Genomic DNA, 14,954 nt, shown 5'->3' on the forward strand with positions numbered 1-14,954 from the left:
TTGACAGGTGTCACCGGTAACTGAGAGCAGAGGCTCTACAAAACACACATCTTAACTTTAAAAATACGCACACTGCACATATGCAAATATCGCGGTCACATTTCAAATGCATTAAATCTCAAAACAAAACAAAAACACTTTTTGAAAGTTATTGTGTATTACTTCTTTACATAATGTGTGTACAATAAATGATATTGATGTGAATGAGGTGTACAATGAAATGACTGTGGTAGTGAAATCTCTCCTCCCTCACACACACTCCTGCTCTCATTGAACATGTCTTAATGATGAATTAATTGCATCATTAGCTGGGAGTTGCTGCTGTAACCATGTTGGCATCAAGACATATGTGGATTGCACTACGCCTGATCACCGAGTACACAGGAAGTAGGAACTGTGATAGGGGTTGACCTCCTCACACGAGTGACTACATTACATGTGTTAATGTCAAAAAGTAATAAGAATATTTATAATGGCATTTTGTGTGTGCGCGTGCACATACATTGTACAGTCATATAGAAGTGCTTTTTCCTCAGACTCACTCTCATCCCTGATAGTGGGTGAGTAGATTTCTCATTCTCTTTGTCTTTAAGTTGCTTGTTCACTTACTCAAGCTTTTTTCCTCTTAAAATCTCTCTCTCCCTCTCTCAGTCGTCTTGCATGGGATTAAGAAGGATTTACAGGGATTACTCCCCTCTGTTCCCGGGGAACACTGTCACTGCATGTACGTCAGCACGCCTGAATGACGTTACTCCACTCTGAGCCAGCCAGCACGTCCTGGAGCCCAGCATCTGAACTTAGCTCGTGTGAGAAAAGAGGGGAGAGGGAGGTGAGTGGAGAAGCTTCTAGCAACCCGAAGTAGACTTCCGTTGCATACTTGTTCTCATGACTTATTGTTGTTCTGTATTGTTTATGTTGTTGCTGTTGTGGAGTCTGGTGTCGACCAGAGGAGGATGCCCCTCCCCTTTGAGTCCTGGTTCCTCTCAAGGGTTTTTCCTCATGCTCTAGGGAGTTTCTGCTGGCCTCTCTTGCCCTCGGCTTGCTCACCGGGGCTCGGACTCGGACGTCTTTAAAGCTGCTTTGTGATTACGTCTGTTGTAAAAGGTGCCTGAAATGTTTCTCTGTTGCAGATTAACTGTGACTCTTCCACTTCAGATGCCTGGGACTTTGTAGAATCTTTTAAACCAAGCCAAGCTTTTAAAGTTCTGGTTTTGTGCTCAATGAGGCAAAGCCAAAATGTACAAGGCCCCTCACGACGCTGACTCGATTCCAAAATGTATCAGAAGAAAGTTTTCAGATTCTGACAGTGTGGGATAAATGGAATAGTTAACTGATGCTAACATGGGAGTTTGAAACCCATCCAACCAGAACCACAACATTGTAAGGCTGTGTTTGCCATATAATGATGGTCCAGCTTGTTCTGTACAGGTGTGGCTGAGCAAGAGGTGAGTGGGAAGCCGTCGAGACCCCAGCGAGTCCAGGTTCTGTGTTATGAGGCCAGTTATGGAACCTGGGCCAGATCCCCTGGGTCAAGATGGAATGAGTATGAGAGACATGGGTAAGAGGCAGTACAGGAGGCCTGAATAACCTTTATAAGACTCATATAGTCCAGTATGTGGTGTATGGTTGGTTGTGAACAATTGGAGTGTGAGTATAAGTTTGTTATTAGGTCAACAAATGTATTCACTGAAGTGAATCTGCATGCATATTCATGCATGCGCGTATATGCGTTTGTGTGCGCATGTGCATGCTCATTTGTGTGTATGCATGCATGGTACAGGCCTGGCACAGATCTCGTCTCACGTGATGGAAGAGTTGAGGGACTCTGTGGGCAGTGACACAGAGCTCCTGCAGGTGCTCCTTCACGCTCCCTGGCTGCAGGCTCTGCTGAAGGTCAGCGTGTCAGTGGAACACAGTCACGTTACTCAGTACATTACTCTGTACGCTACTCTGCGTCAGTGAGCCAGTAAAGCCTCCCTTTCCCCCGTCTGTGCAGGTATATGACTGCCTGCAGCGGTACCTCAGCAGCTCTGCCATGGTCTGTCTCTCCTGCGTCTCCGGGCTCTCACTCGAGGTTAGCAATCCCCACGTCTTCGGCGTCTCTGGCAGCAGCGCTGCTTCAGTTCCAGAGGCTAGTTTGAAAATGTCGCGAACTTTTACTCTTCGGAGGTGCAAAGCCGGGTATTCAGCACGAGCACGAATACTGAACGCCTCATTTTAGCGGACGCTGTTCTGTCGCCGACGGACGGCACCCGGGCAGCTCTTGACTCTTTGCTTTCATCCTGTTCCAGATTGTGTCAGATCTGGAGGTCCTGCCGTACCCTTCCCAGGAGGCTGCGGAGCTCCACAACCTCCTAACAAAGCCCCACCTACAGGTAGTAAGTGATTAAGTGATGATTAATTAAAAAAAAGGTGTACATTTAGACAATGTGTAGTGCACTACAGCTCTAGGGGGTCACATGAACCTCTGATGTGGTGGGAGTAGGCTCTGCTCTCTGTCCATGACGTGGTGGGCCTGAAGGACTACGAGCCTGTGCTGCCCCCGCTGCCCGAGACCCTGCCTGTGGACGGGGAGGCCATGAGGATCATCTGCCTGGTCAAGAACAATCAGCCATTGGTGAGCGCCGTCTGACGTTAAAACACAACCCATTCGGCTCATCTCGGATCGTCTGCCGAGTTCAGCTCCTCAAAATCACTCTTGTGCCTTCTACCGTCACTGGGCCTTCATGAAAGTCGTATGTGAAGTTTCTTTGTTCTGTGCTGATGTTCAGGTAAGTTATGTTCCATTTTCATTCATCTTTTCTTTTCTCACTTGTCTCATATATCTATTTCACTCCAAGCAAGGAATTAAAAAAAAACAAAAACAAAAAAAAAAACCCCAACAAAAAAACCTTCCTTCCCTCTCATGTCTGCTGGCTTTGGGGGTGTAACATGGGAGGGGTGTGAAGAGTAAACACACTTGCGAAGTGGCGACACGCTGGACGTTACGCGAAACGGGACCAACAAGGGATGCCAGAAAGAGCCTGACAAATACACTACCTGGCCAAAAAAGCCCAAAAAAACGTCACACACGCTAATATTTCGTTGGACCGCCTTTAGCTTTGATTACGGCACGCATTCGCTGTGGCATCCTTTCCACAAGCTTCTGCAATGTCACAACATTTATTTCTGTCCAGAGTTGCATTAATTTTTCCCCAAGATCTTGTATTGATGATGGGAGATTTGGACCACTGTGCAAAGTTTTCTCCAGCACATCCCAAAGAATCTCAATGGGGTTCAGGTCTGGACTCTGGGGTGGCCAATCCATGTGTGAAAATGACGTCTCATGCTCCCTGAACCACTCTTTCACAATTTGAGCCCGATGAATCCTGGCATTGTCATCTTGGAATATGCCCGTGCCATCAGGGAAGAAGAAATCCATTGATGGAATAACCTGGTCGTTCAGTATATTCAGGTAGTCAGCTGACCTCATTCTTTGGGCACATAACATTGGTGAACCTAGACCTGACCAACTGCAGCAACCCCAGATCATAGCACTGCCCCTACAGACTTGTGCAGTAGGCACTAGGCACGATGGGTGCATCACTTCAGACGCCTCTCTTCTTACCCTGATGCGCCCATCGCTCTGGAACAGGGTAAATCTGGACACGTCAGACCACATGACCTTCTTCCATTGCTCCAGAGTCCAATCTTTATGCTCCCTAGCAAATTGAAGCCGTTTTTGCCGGTTAGCCTCACTGACACGTGGTTTTCTTAAGGCTACACATCTGTTTAGTCCCAATCCCTTGAGTTCCCTTCGCATTGTGCGTGTGGAAATGCTCTTACTTTCACTATTAAACATATCCCTGAGTTCCACTGTTGTCTTTCTACGATTTGATTTCACCACATGTTTAAGTGATCGCCGATCATGATCATTCAAGATTTTTTTCCGACCACATTCCTTTCTCAAAGATGATGTTTCCCCACTCTCCTTCCACTTTCTAATAATGCGTTGGACAGTTCTTAACCCAATTTTAGTAGCTTCAGCAATCTCCTTAGATGTTTTCTCTGCTTGATGCATGCCAATAATTTGACCCTTCTGAAACAGATTAACGTCTTTTCCACGACCACAGGATGTGTCTTTCGACATGGTTGTTTAACAAATGAGAAGCTACTCACTGCATCAGTTAGGGTTAAATAACTTGTTGCCAGCTGAAACAATCACCCATGCAGTAATTATCCAATGGGGGGGCTCTTACCTATTTGCTTAGTTAAATCCAGGTGGTGACCTTTTTTGGCCAGGCAGTGTAGAATAGAATAAATAAATAATAGGTTTAATAAACAAAAACAAACAAACAAACAAACATCAATTACAGAACAGAACCGAGGACAGACAGCAATAACGGGTTAACAAGGTGAGTGCGAGATGTATGCAACTAAGGAAATAAACACTAAAGAAAGACTAACGGAGAACAACAATGATCAATACACCTAGAACATGCAGGGAGAACACCGGACGAGAAAAGAGCGGAGTCAAACAAGTCAACATTCAAAAGCAGCGTAGACAAGAAACACAGAGTGAGAGTACAATAGCCGAGCGAACAGCAGAGAGCTAAACATGGAAAGCAACAGAGACAGCGAGGGGAACTAACCAGGGAGCACGCAGAGAAAGTGCATAGAAACGAGCGGCGAGAGCAAACGGGAAAATACTAAACATGTACGCGCCAAGAGCGAGGACTAACGCGATCTAACCAGAGACGCAGGAACGGGGTTTTCATGGGAATGCAATAAGGGACAAACTCGGAACAGGGGGACCCAAACCGGAGGAGACACGGAACCATGGAGACCGACGAAAACCCGGAAGTGACTCGGTTGCTCTGGAAACGGGGGACGCTCAGGTCTGCGGACGTGACGGTGGGGGTGGGGGGTTGTCGTCCTGTGTCCTCTGAAAGAAGACAGCTTGAGGCCAAACCGCAGCCACTGGGACCCCTTGCGTTGTCCCAGTCCAGAGAGATCCAAATGAAGGCCTGTGCATTGAGCAGGAACTCCAGTGGCATTCAATAGCACACATGTAGACCTTCTATCTTACCTAAAGCGTGTACCAGCCAACCTTCAGTCCTGCTCCAAACTGGGAGCTGAAAAGTGCATTGGCAAAGGAGTGCATTCTGGGACAGGAGCTTCAGTTGGTCCACTACTTCTGTCCATTGCCCAGTTGTTTTTGGTAAGGGGTAAGACTCAGAGTTTCAATTCGAGTGATTCCATCTGCGTTCAGTTGCTGGTATTACTACAGAGGGCTCATCATAGCACCAGCGTTACAATCTGTGGTGTATGGGACCAGCTGGCAGTGTGGGCTCACGTGCCAGTGTGTCTGGCGGCTGGGTCGAACCGCTGCGGAGGGAGACCTTACCCACTATCCCTGTCTCCATGCAGATGTGCTGACAGACAGTTTGACATGACCAATGGCACGTTGTTGTCTTGCTCATCCAAAAACTATGTGGCCCACGATATAGGAGATCTCTCTGTACAAAAGAAACGTGGTTTTCATGGTCACAGTATCACTTTCTCACTTCAGCGTTTTACACTTTTCCCTTCGCATTGTGTTTTCATACTCTCACGGATTCATCACTTTATTAATCTTTATCATCCTTATCATCATCATCATCACCTACTTTGAGGACAACTTTTATTAAACACTTCTGGCCATATTCCCGCCATGGCTTACCTACATTTATGCCTTCAAGAGTTTAAGTATCCGTGTTCCTTTTGGCCTGATGTAGTTTTTAACTTCTGTGCCTTTTAGGGAGCGACTATACGGAGAGATGAAAGGACAGGAGAGATTTACGTGGCTCGGGTCATTCATGGAGGGCTGGCTGACCGCAGTGGTGAGACAGCATCGCTTCTCTTTCTCACTTTCTCTCGCTCCCCCTTTCTGCCTGTACGTATTGCTGTTGGCAAAGGTGTTGAAGTAGACGGTTACCATGTCAGCAGGTTCATAAAGTTGTTAACGTATTAAGAGTCTGTCTGATTGTGAATGTCTTAGGCTGTTGGTGCGTGATATCATTTCTGTGCACTCTTTTCCACGCTGCAGGCCTCCTGTATGCTGGAGACCGACTGGTTGAGGTGAACGGACATGCCGTGTTTGGATTGGAACCGGAGCAGATCATACATATACTGGTCTGACCGTTTGTTACATTCCCACTTGTCTGCCTCAGTGGCTAAGCGCCGGTTTGATCCTGACCCTGACCGGTTCCGCTTCCTCTCTGCAGGTCCAGTCCCAGGGAGCCGTCACGTTTAAAGTCGTCCCCATCGCTGACAGGCCTGTGAACACCCAGTCGATGGTGAGTCCAAACTACCTGTGATTGTGTGCATATGTGTGTGTGTATAAGTGTGCTGTGCGGGCCTATACACACATTGGTGTAGGTCCTTGTAATGCCCTTGTGTATGTGTGTGCACGTCACAGCTGATGTTTCCCTCCCAGCTGTATGTGCGTGCCCTGGTGCACTACAACCCGTGGCAGGACCCAGCCATCCCCTGTGCACATGCTGGTTTGGCCTTCAGGAAGGGGGACCTGCTGGAGATAGTGGACCAGACTGATGCCCTCTGGTGGCAGGCGAGGAAACTGCCATGCAGTGCCACCTGTGCCGGCCTCGTCCCCTCGGCCAATCTACTCAAGAGGTCAGGGTTCAGGGGTTAAGAGCTAAAGCTGACTTGATTGCACAAGTCACAAATGACACAGTAATTACATTTTTCTTTTTTGTTTCTATCTGGTTCTGTGTGTAAAGGAAGCAGAGAGAATTCTGGTGGTCGCAACCTAAATCTCACACCTGTAGTCAAGCCCGTGAGTGCACTGTGTGTGTGTGTGTGTGTGTGTGTGTGTGTGAGAGAGTGTTTAACTGTGCATTTCCCTTATCGCTGACATGACAATCACTGTCCCACTTTATAATATCATACAGATGTTATTTTTTGTCTTTCTGCTGATCTGAAGTGAGCGCGACTCATGAAGGTGAGTATGGTTTATTGGTGTTGCAGAAACGAGTTGCCGCTTGTTTCTTTTTAGGGGCTTGAGTTGTCTCTTTTTATTCCCCTCCTCCATGTCTCACTCCTTCCTCAGAGGATGACATAATGACTATAGATGTGAATTTCACAGAACCGTGGATATTTGGATTTTGCTGTGTAAATATAACATCTTAAAATTAGGTTAGAATTTCAATACTCATCTAATTAAATTGATTTTTCATAGATGGACAAGCGTTTGAATCTGGTAAGCCCTTTGTTTTTAGAGTAGAATGACGATCCAAGATAACTGTTGAAGCTAATACATTAGAAGCAACCAATAACTTCGTTTTATCGGAGAGGGTGAGTGCACGGGGAAGTTCACGCTTCACTCTTCACAGCCACCCTTAGTTTCTCCTTTTGGCTGAACGCATGACATGTTTGTTGGGTTTTCTCTGGTTTCAGAGGAGAATGAGCTTAACTTCCAAGGACTCTATCTGGGTATGTTGATTACAAGTTTAACATATCGTCACTACAGCGAGAATGGTGATCAGGAAAGCATTTGCATTTTATGCCTTTTAGCATAACTGCATTATATTTAAATTTCAGAAATCATATTGTTTCATTACCAGAATTTTTAATGACAGTAACATTATTTGACTAATATTGTCAACAATGACAAGACATTTACTTCTTTCTTTTACATTCTTTTGTATTTATGCTATGACAGCAGTACAAATAGTTTCTGGTTGGAATCAAAACTTTATTGATTTGCTGTGTTTGTGTATTTTTATGGCAGTATTAACTTTCCATGTTTCTGGTTGCTATCATAAAGATGTACCAGCTGTGTGTCTGCTTGCTGTGGCTCTGCTGACGGTGTGTGTTTTCTCATCACCTGAGCTGGGTTCCAACGGAGCCTACGTCTGTGCCGTCGCCGCGGGGCTCAGGGTAGGGGACTGTTCGGCTCCGCCTGTGGCCAGGGCAGTTTCTACAACACCCTGGCCGGGCCCTATGAGGAGGTGGTGCTCTACCAGCGCCCCCCAGAGGACAGGCACCGCCTCATTGCCCTGCTCGGTGAGTCTGTGCAGGGGTGAGTGTGTGTGTGTGTGTGTGTGTGTGTGTGTGTGCGTGTGCGTGTTAGAACATTTTTTATATTTCCCTGTATGTTTTGTTACTGTGTATTTATTTCTGGAACAGGTTTCGGCTATTGAAAGTGGATATATTGAAACTAAAGTCAATCTACTTGATTGTTGACCTTGCGTAACCATGAAATTATAAAACATTGTAATGGCCAGCCATAACATATACTGTGTGCACATTATAAGGTAATACATTTTTAAATATATATTTAAATGAAAATGCACACTGATCTCAGTGTGAACTCATATGCAAAAGGTCATTGTTAGTCACTTTTTTAATTTCCTACTGTATTCACCGAGGCCAAACATTATATGCCAAACATCTAAGGAAAAGTTTACATTCAGGCAAGATAGCATGAAAACAACCATAAGATGCCACTGATGTGGAGCGTATGCGACTCTCTCAGTGATCAGGGGTGTAATGTGGAGTGTGTGCTACTCTCTAAGGTCCATCTGGAGTTGGAGTAAATGAGTTACGCAGGAGACTGATAGAGATCAGCCCACAGACCTACCAGGGAGCCACACCACGTACGTGTCAACCACCCTTGCACGCCATTGGCTGAAAGGACATGTCTGGGATCCTTGCTGTTGAGAAAGCTTGCTGCTGTGTGGAGAGGGACACAGAGGGCCGTGCTGTCGTGGTTTTCATCTGTTCTTTCACCCGTTACTCCCATACAGACACCACAAGGACCCCGAGGGGCCACGAGCTGCCAGGGAGAGAGTACCACTTCGTCAGCAGGGACCAGTTTAAGAACATGTTGTACAGCAATAGGTAGTTATACATACCTATTGTATAATAGGGCGGTGGTAGCTCAGTGGTTAAGGTACTTGTCTTGTAATCAGGTTGCCAGTTCAAGTCCCACCACCAAGTTGCCACTGTTGGGTCCCTGAGCAAGACCCTTAACCCCCAATTACTCAAGCTGTACTCAGTCATAAGTGTAAGTCGCTTTGGATAAAAGTGTCAGCTAAACGCTGTAAATGTACCGTCAGGCTGGTCTGGAAGTAACTGGCCAGTAAAGCAACTTGTGGTGTTCTGCTTCTTTGACACCACAGTTACTGTTTCATTTCAAATGCAATGTGCGTGAGTTGTCTGAAACTCACATTCCCAGTTCATTTCCAAGTTCACCTGTCTCGTACAGCTGAGAACCTGATACACTTTGTCTCATTTTTGTCTCGCCTGTGCGGCGGGACGGTTGGAGTGACTGTAACGTGGACTTGTTGGCTCAGGTTTCTGGAGTATGGGGAGTACAGACGTCACCTCTATGGCACCACCGTGGAAGCAGTGAAGGCTGTGCTAGCTTCTGGAAAGATCTGCGTCATTGACATCGAGCCATATGTAAGCCAACATGTGTACTTAACACTAAGCCTTTGTGTGGGCCCATAACTATATAATAACAGTATGCCCTATGACAATAAAGTATGTATACTTGTACAGCAGTTTGTGAGAAGCTGGAAAAGTTTAAGGTAATATATGCTCCCACAGCACACAAAGATATTAGTTAATACACTCTTACAACATTACACCTTGTAAAACAATTATTTACATGTTTTAGAGGTGTACATTACAGTCAGATATCCTTCCATAGCCCATAAAGCTGTATCAAGGATCTGGTCCAAGATCTGCTTGTCCTGTCTTTAATTATACAGTTCAAGATATGAAGGATGATTTGATGGAAAGAGGTAAAGTTGTTTCTAATAGTGAAGCACATGCATGTCATGAAAATAACTGGAGCACCTCAGGGTAAATACCAAAAATGGCCAAAATAACTAAACTTGAATGTGAACTTAGAAAGTCTACAATGCTCAGTTTCATAAGGCGTCTTGGGAGCTGGGACATAACAAGAATTTGGACTAGCGTGGGCCTTTAAGGAGCGGATCAGCGAACAGAACCATCTCTGCCTTAGTGTGAGTGGTTTGCTCTGCCGGTTGTCTTCTCCCCAGGCTATTGAGTCAGTCCGGACACGTGAGCTGAGAGCGTACATCATCTATATAAAACCTCCTCCTTTAGATCAGCTGAAGCAAACACGCACAAACTCGCAGCTCATCACCGGTTCCTACACCAGCCAACTCTATAAAGTGAGTGATGTCATCAGTGTTTTTGGGAACCTTTATTTCCAAATATTTGGAGAAAGGGGAATGATGTGCCAACTGGGTCATTTAGATGATAAAAAATCATATGAATATAAAGTAAAATAAAATTATTGTTTAAAATAGTAAGTCATTTTAAATAAACGAGATTAATTTCTGACCTGTCCTTTGTGTGCTTTGTTCCCTGTAGCATACCCTGTTAACAAAACTCTCTCTCTCTCTCTCAGGATGAGGACTTTCAGAAGATTGTGGAGGCAGGCCGCTGGATGGAGCAGCAGTACCGTCAGTTCTTTGATTGCATAATCGTGAATGGCGGCCTGCAGGCGTCTTGCGTGCGGCTACTGATGGCAGTCAGAAGAGCTCAGGAGGAACCGCACTGGGTGCCGGCTTCATGGATTAGACCAACCCCCTAGAACTGAGCAGAGGACAGGAGACAAGAAACAAGAAAGTGTTTCTTTTTTTCTAACCCAAAAGATTTCACTCATAGAATTGTTATACACTCTGATGAATCATTTCAGAGTTATAGTTAAACAAACCACCTCTGGACAACATTCTGGTCTGTGCTGAGACCCTTAAGACCTGGACACTTCTGTGTTATACAGCACATAGGCAGTACAAAACCCCACTGTTTGGGGATGTAGGCTACAGTATATGTTTCATAAAATCAGGACATCAAAAATGAATTTTATTTTGAGTGTTTTTGTTGTTATGTGATGCTATGAAGGAAGTTGGATGTTGATTCAAACTTCGGTTCCCTACTGTTAGATCTAAAATGTAATATTATTTTTAAACATTACTACAAGTAGAGCATTCCTAAACGTTTGAACATATTTGCTCTGATAACCAAATTCAGGATAAATCATGAACATGTTTATTGGAGGTTTATTGGAGTTGCGTTTATATTCGGGATTTAAAGTAAAACAATCATGTGCGCAGCTAATACGAGCACTGTGACACGGAAGTAAACGGCTTGTATCCAACGACAACAAACAAGCGCTGCATTCCTTGTTATTACAGTTCATTACTACCACAATCAGGCGAAATTAAACTTTTAAATCATTAGCTGACGTTGGTTTTGAAGCTAAAAATACCATGGACATAAACAACGAGAAGGTAAGTAAGATGCCATCCTAACGTCGCTTTAAATCGCTTGTTAACCGAGCTAATGAAAGCATAGCTAGCTGTTAGCTAACTTAGCTTAATCACCCAGCGTTGCTTTGAGTAGATATTTTACAAACTGCTTGCTCAGGTTTGATCAGTATTTTTGCTATGCCACTTAGGTTCAGTCCACCAGACGAAGAGACCTCCCGCCAATTCCACATGCACAGAAAGTGAGTTTTGCTTGCATGGTTCAATGTGGAAGGTCGTTCCTGCTTTGTCTGACAAACATCCACTCATAGTTTTGCTCCTACCTTTACTCACTATAACATATAGTCAGCACACTCGTAGCTTGGTGCATTGTTATAAACACATTTACCAAATGGTTTCAAATATCACAGTGAATTCTAGACACCAGAACTCCAGGCAAACAGTGAAGGCCAATTACAACTCCCCACTGTCCTGAATGTGCATATGCGTATAAATCTGCTCCAAACACCTTAAAGGTCGCACTTAGCTGCGTGCTTTACTGGGGTAATCCTGCAACTTGATTTAGCTCTCTAATCCCAGCTACATGTGCGTTGGAAAGATTATGTTGTCTCACTCTTATACTTAATTGGGAATGAGAAGAAACTACTGGTGAGTTGTCCATACACACACCCACTTTTTATTCTGGTAGAAGTTAGGAGTGTGTTTAAGTGTTTTCTGTTATAAGAAGCATCATCGGTCTGCTTCTGTACATGTCTCCGGTGAAAGACAGTAATGGCGCATGTCATCTAAGGCTCTTCTTCTCAGTTTGTTTTTTATTTGTCAGCGTGGACCACGTGCATTACCGTCCTTGCCAAGGTGAGCATCTCCACCACTGACTACAGGTGTGGAGGTGATTGGGGAGTTACAATCACAGTACTACCCCTCACACACATGAATAGCAGGCTAATGGCTCCCTCTTCTCTCTCCTTCCCCTTCACACATGTTCACTGATGAAGTCAAGACTCAGCAGGTCAGTACCACACGTTACTACCACATGAGTGACTTCAGGACAGAGCACAACATGGTCACTTTGCTTTTTTTTTGTTTTTAGGTCAAAAAAGGTTCTAGTTTAGTGTCTGTGCAGTCACTGGCTTTGTGCAGTTTAGTGAAGTTCATTTATGTTTTAAATGATACACTTTTGAACAACAAAAACCTAGAATATGTTTGTTCCTGTGATTCTCTTGACCAGATGAGATGCCAGTTCCAAAGACTAAGAAGAAGAAGCCCAAACGTGAAGTGGACCCAGAAGGACTCGACGTGCTTCATGGTGAGACCACATGGGATCTAGCCTGATCAACCACTTTAAATATTCTCAACTTTGTCTCACAGTCTTATTGACTAATACAAAACTGAGATTGGTCACTTACTTTGATGCTCACAGCAGATCAGAGGGTTTGATGTAATGTTCCTCGAACCGGCATGTGTGGGTTGACTTGCATGCCTTGTGTAGCAGGAGTGTAAGGTGTGTGACCTGGCTCTTTAGCTCCAGGAGATGGGGGAATTGAGATGGGCGTTCACAGTCCGTCAGAGAGCAAGGAACGCTCGAGCCCTGAACCGCCTGAGAACCCACCACAGAAGAAGAAAAAGAAGAAGAAATCCCAGATTACCGGTACAACTGACATCACACAACAGTTCAAGCTAACTCTATGCGGAGACGCAACAGTACACCTGTCCCCTGGATCTGCTGGTAGTTCACGCATGTGGCAATGGGTGATTTATGGTGTGCCACGATTGGTTAGATCTGGAAGGCGACCAGGCCGGCCTGTTCCTGAACGATGACGTCCCAGATCCGAACGTGGAAGAGGAACCGGCACGGAAACCCAAGAGGAGGAAGTGAGTCATCTAAAATTGATGACTGTCTTGATAATCGTAGCCAGACATTTCATGTCACCAAAGTGCTATTTCTATACTGTTAAGCTGAAAAACGTTTAGGGTTGACTGCAGTGCCCCTCTGCCTACAGGGTGAAGCCTAAAGTGACAGAAACTCAGTCAAATGATGAGTTGGCTGTTGAAGATGATGACATCATCACTGACACACAGCCTCCGATCCCCCAGCATGCTCTGTTCTCCGCCCCTCAGGGGACCAGTCAGCCAGTATCCAAAGTGTTCATCGAGAGGGACCGTATGTTAACATATCTTAGGGCTCAACATCCACTTCTTCAGACCCAGATTAAGTTTAGGGGCATTTTTGTGCATTTTTAAAATGAGACTTAAAAAAGTCCTTATTCTAAAAACAAGGCTTGTGTTCCTATAGCCTGCATTAACAGTTTAGTGTTAGCTACGTGTTTCCACAAAGATTTTCTAGTGTGAACATGAAGCGTATTCATCCAGGTCGTTTTCAGCCAGCTGAGCGTGTAGACCGGACCAAGATCAATGATGCAGTAGAGCAGAACTTCCTGGACCTCCAGTCGACCTGGACCACCAGAGACGTGTCCATGAAAGTGCACCGTGGCTTCAGGTGGATCCGATGCAATATCTTCTAAACATGAAGCACACATCGTTTTGACAAGCACACTTCTGCAGGCATCCTAGAATCCAATGCATCTCACGAATTACACCCAACACAAATTTGTTTTCATTTTCCTTTGACAGTGATGGTAGCCTATATTCCTAACTGCTCTCTGGTCCTTGCAGGGTGATGGGTCTGTTCTCCCATGGCTTCCTGGCTGGTTATGCCACATGGAACATTATTGTGCTGTATATTCTGGCAGGGGAGCAGATGAGCACCCTGCCTAACTTACTTCAGCAGTACTGCATGCTGGCGTACCCCGCACAGGCACTTTTTTACTTCCTACTGGCCATTAGCACCGTGTCAGCCTTTGACAGGTAGGGTATCCAGCACCAGGTGTAGTCATGCAGCTCCAGTTCCTGGATCGTTACTGACACTGATGCGAACCGCCCTCTCTCTGCCAGAGTGAACCTGGCAAAACCATCAGTAGGCATGCGGAGTTTGCTCACCCTGGACCCAGTAGCACTCGCCTCCTTCTGTGAGTTTCCATGGTGCTGCTTTTTTCCCTTTTTTTAAAAGCAGGTGCACCAATCACATCCCTTTGCTAAAACATACACAGAACCCATCATCCCTACTAGTGCACTAATGTGTGTGTATATTCTCATTTAGTGTATTTCTCTGCTCTGGTCCTGTGTCTCAGTCAGCAGATGACCAGTGATCGCATCAATCTCTACACTAGTATCAATACTTCTCTATGGTGAGTCTCTCCCACCCCCAAGCATAGAAAACAGTCTGTTCAAAGCTTCAACATATTTGGTATCTCCCCTCTCAGGCAACCTGGCTCTGAACACACAGTGCTGTACCCCTGGATCATAGTACATTTGGTGGTCACACTTCTAGTGGGCTTAGCCTGGATATTGCTGTCCACCTCCCCTGCTGTGGATTACACTGAGGGTGAGTCTGCATAATCCCCCTGCCCCAATTTAGAAATTGAGACTAAACATCTTATTTTTTGGTGCAGAGTTCTTGATGGCAATGGATATCGAGTACCCTCAAATGGAGAAAGGAATCATCACCGCCTGAGATGTTCAACTTGTTTATTCCTGTATGGAAGACTGTAAATAAATTGTAATACCACACTGTGTGACAAGCCAGCTTTATTTGTTTGGAGGGAAACC

At 45.2% G+C, this 14,954-nt stretch overlaps 2 protein-coding genes across 11 annotated transcripts; both read left to right on the forward strand.

Moving 5' to 3' along the window:
• Positions 1-186: 186 nt before the first annotated feature.
• Positions 187-11,192, forward strand: mpp4b (MAGUK p55 scaffold protein 4b). Of its 7 annotated transcripts, XM_081710270.1 has the most exons (21): positions 188-829; positions 1,009-1,104; positions 1,429-1,558; positions 1,781-1,893; positions 1,997-2,074; positions 2,292-2,378; positions 2,486-2,617; positions 5,780-5,861; positions 6,068-6,153; positions 6,246-6,317; positions 6,440-6,654; positions 6,762-6,817; positions 6,965-6,982; positions 7,220-7,240; positions 7,438-7,473; positions 7,873-8,046; positions 8,559-8,639; positions 8,790-8,883; positions 9,339-9,447; positions 10,053-10,187; positions 10,427-11,192. In XM_081710270.1, the coding sequence occupies exons 3-21, from the start codon at positions 1,492-1,494 to the stop codon at positions 10,610-10,612; spliced, it is 1,842 nt and encodes a 613-aa protein (XP_081566396.1). In that variant the 5' UTR covers positions 188-829; positions 1,009-1,104; positions 1,429-1,491; the 3' UTR covers positions 10,613-11,192. The 7 variants fall into 7 exon arrangements, with proteins under 7 accessions (XP_081566397.1, XP_081566396.1, XP_081566395.1 ...); XM_081710271.1 differs by lacking the exon at positions 1,009-1,104 and having other exon boundaries at positions 187-829; XM_081710269.1 differs by lacking the exon at positions 188-829 and having other exon boundaries at positions 845-1,104.
• tmem237b (transmembrane protein 237b) lies at positions 11,174-14,915 on the forward strand. 4 transcript variants are annotated; one of them, XM_027026550.3, is made up of 14 exons: positions 11,174-11,312; positions 11,480-11,530; positions 12,112-12,143; positions 12,284-12,297; positions 12,517-12,594; positions 12,811-12,936; positions 13,067-13,160; positions 13,289-13,449; positions 13,659-13,785; positions 13,962-14,153; positions 14,241-14,314; positions 14,446-14,533; positions 14,609-14,730; positions 14,798-14,915. In XM_027026550.3, exons 1-14 carry the CDS (start codon positions 11,292-11,294, stop codon positions 14,857-14,859), a joined length of 1,242 nt encoding a protein of 413 aa, XP_026882351.2. In that variant the 5' UTR covers positions 11,174-11,291; the 3' UTR covers positions 14,860-14,915. The 4 variants fall into 4 exon arrangements, with proteins under 4 accessions (XP_026882351.2, XP_081566406.1, XP_081566407.1 ...); XM_081710280.1 differs by having other exon boundaries at positions 11,216-11,312; positions 12,093-12,143; XM_081710281.1 differs by lacking the exons at positions 11,174-11,312; positions 11,480-11,530; positions 12,112-12,143; positions 12,284-12,297 and having other exon boundaries at positions 12,514-12,594; positions 12,781-12,936.
• Positions 14,916-14,954: the final 39 nt, after the last annotated feature.

The sequence above is a fragment of the Electrophorus electricus genome, chromosome 3 (genome assembly GCF_041902795.1).
Source record: "Electrophorus electricus isolate QZ-2024a chromosome 3, ASM4190279v1, whole genome shotgun sequence".
In the NCBI taxonomy this organism is placed as follows: Eukaryota; Metazoa; Chordata; class Actinopteri; order Gymnotiformes; family Gymnotidae; genus Electrophorus; species Electrophorus electricus.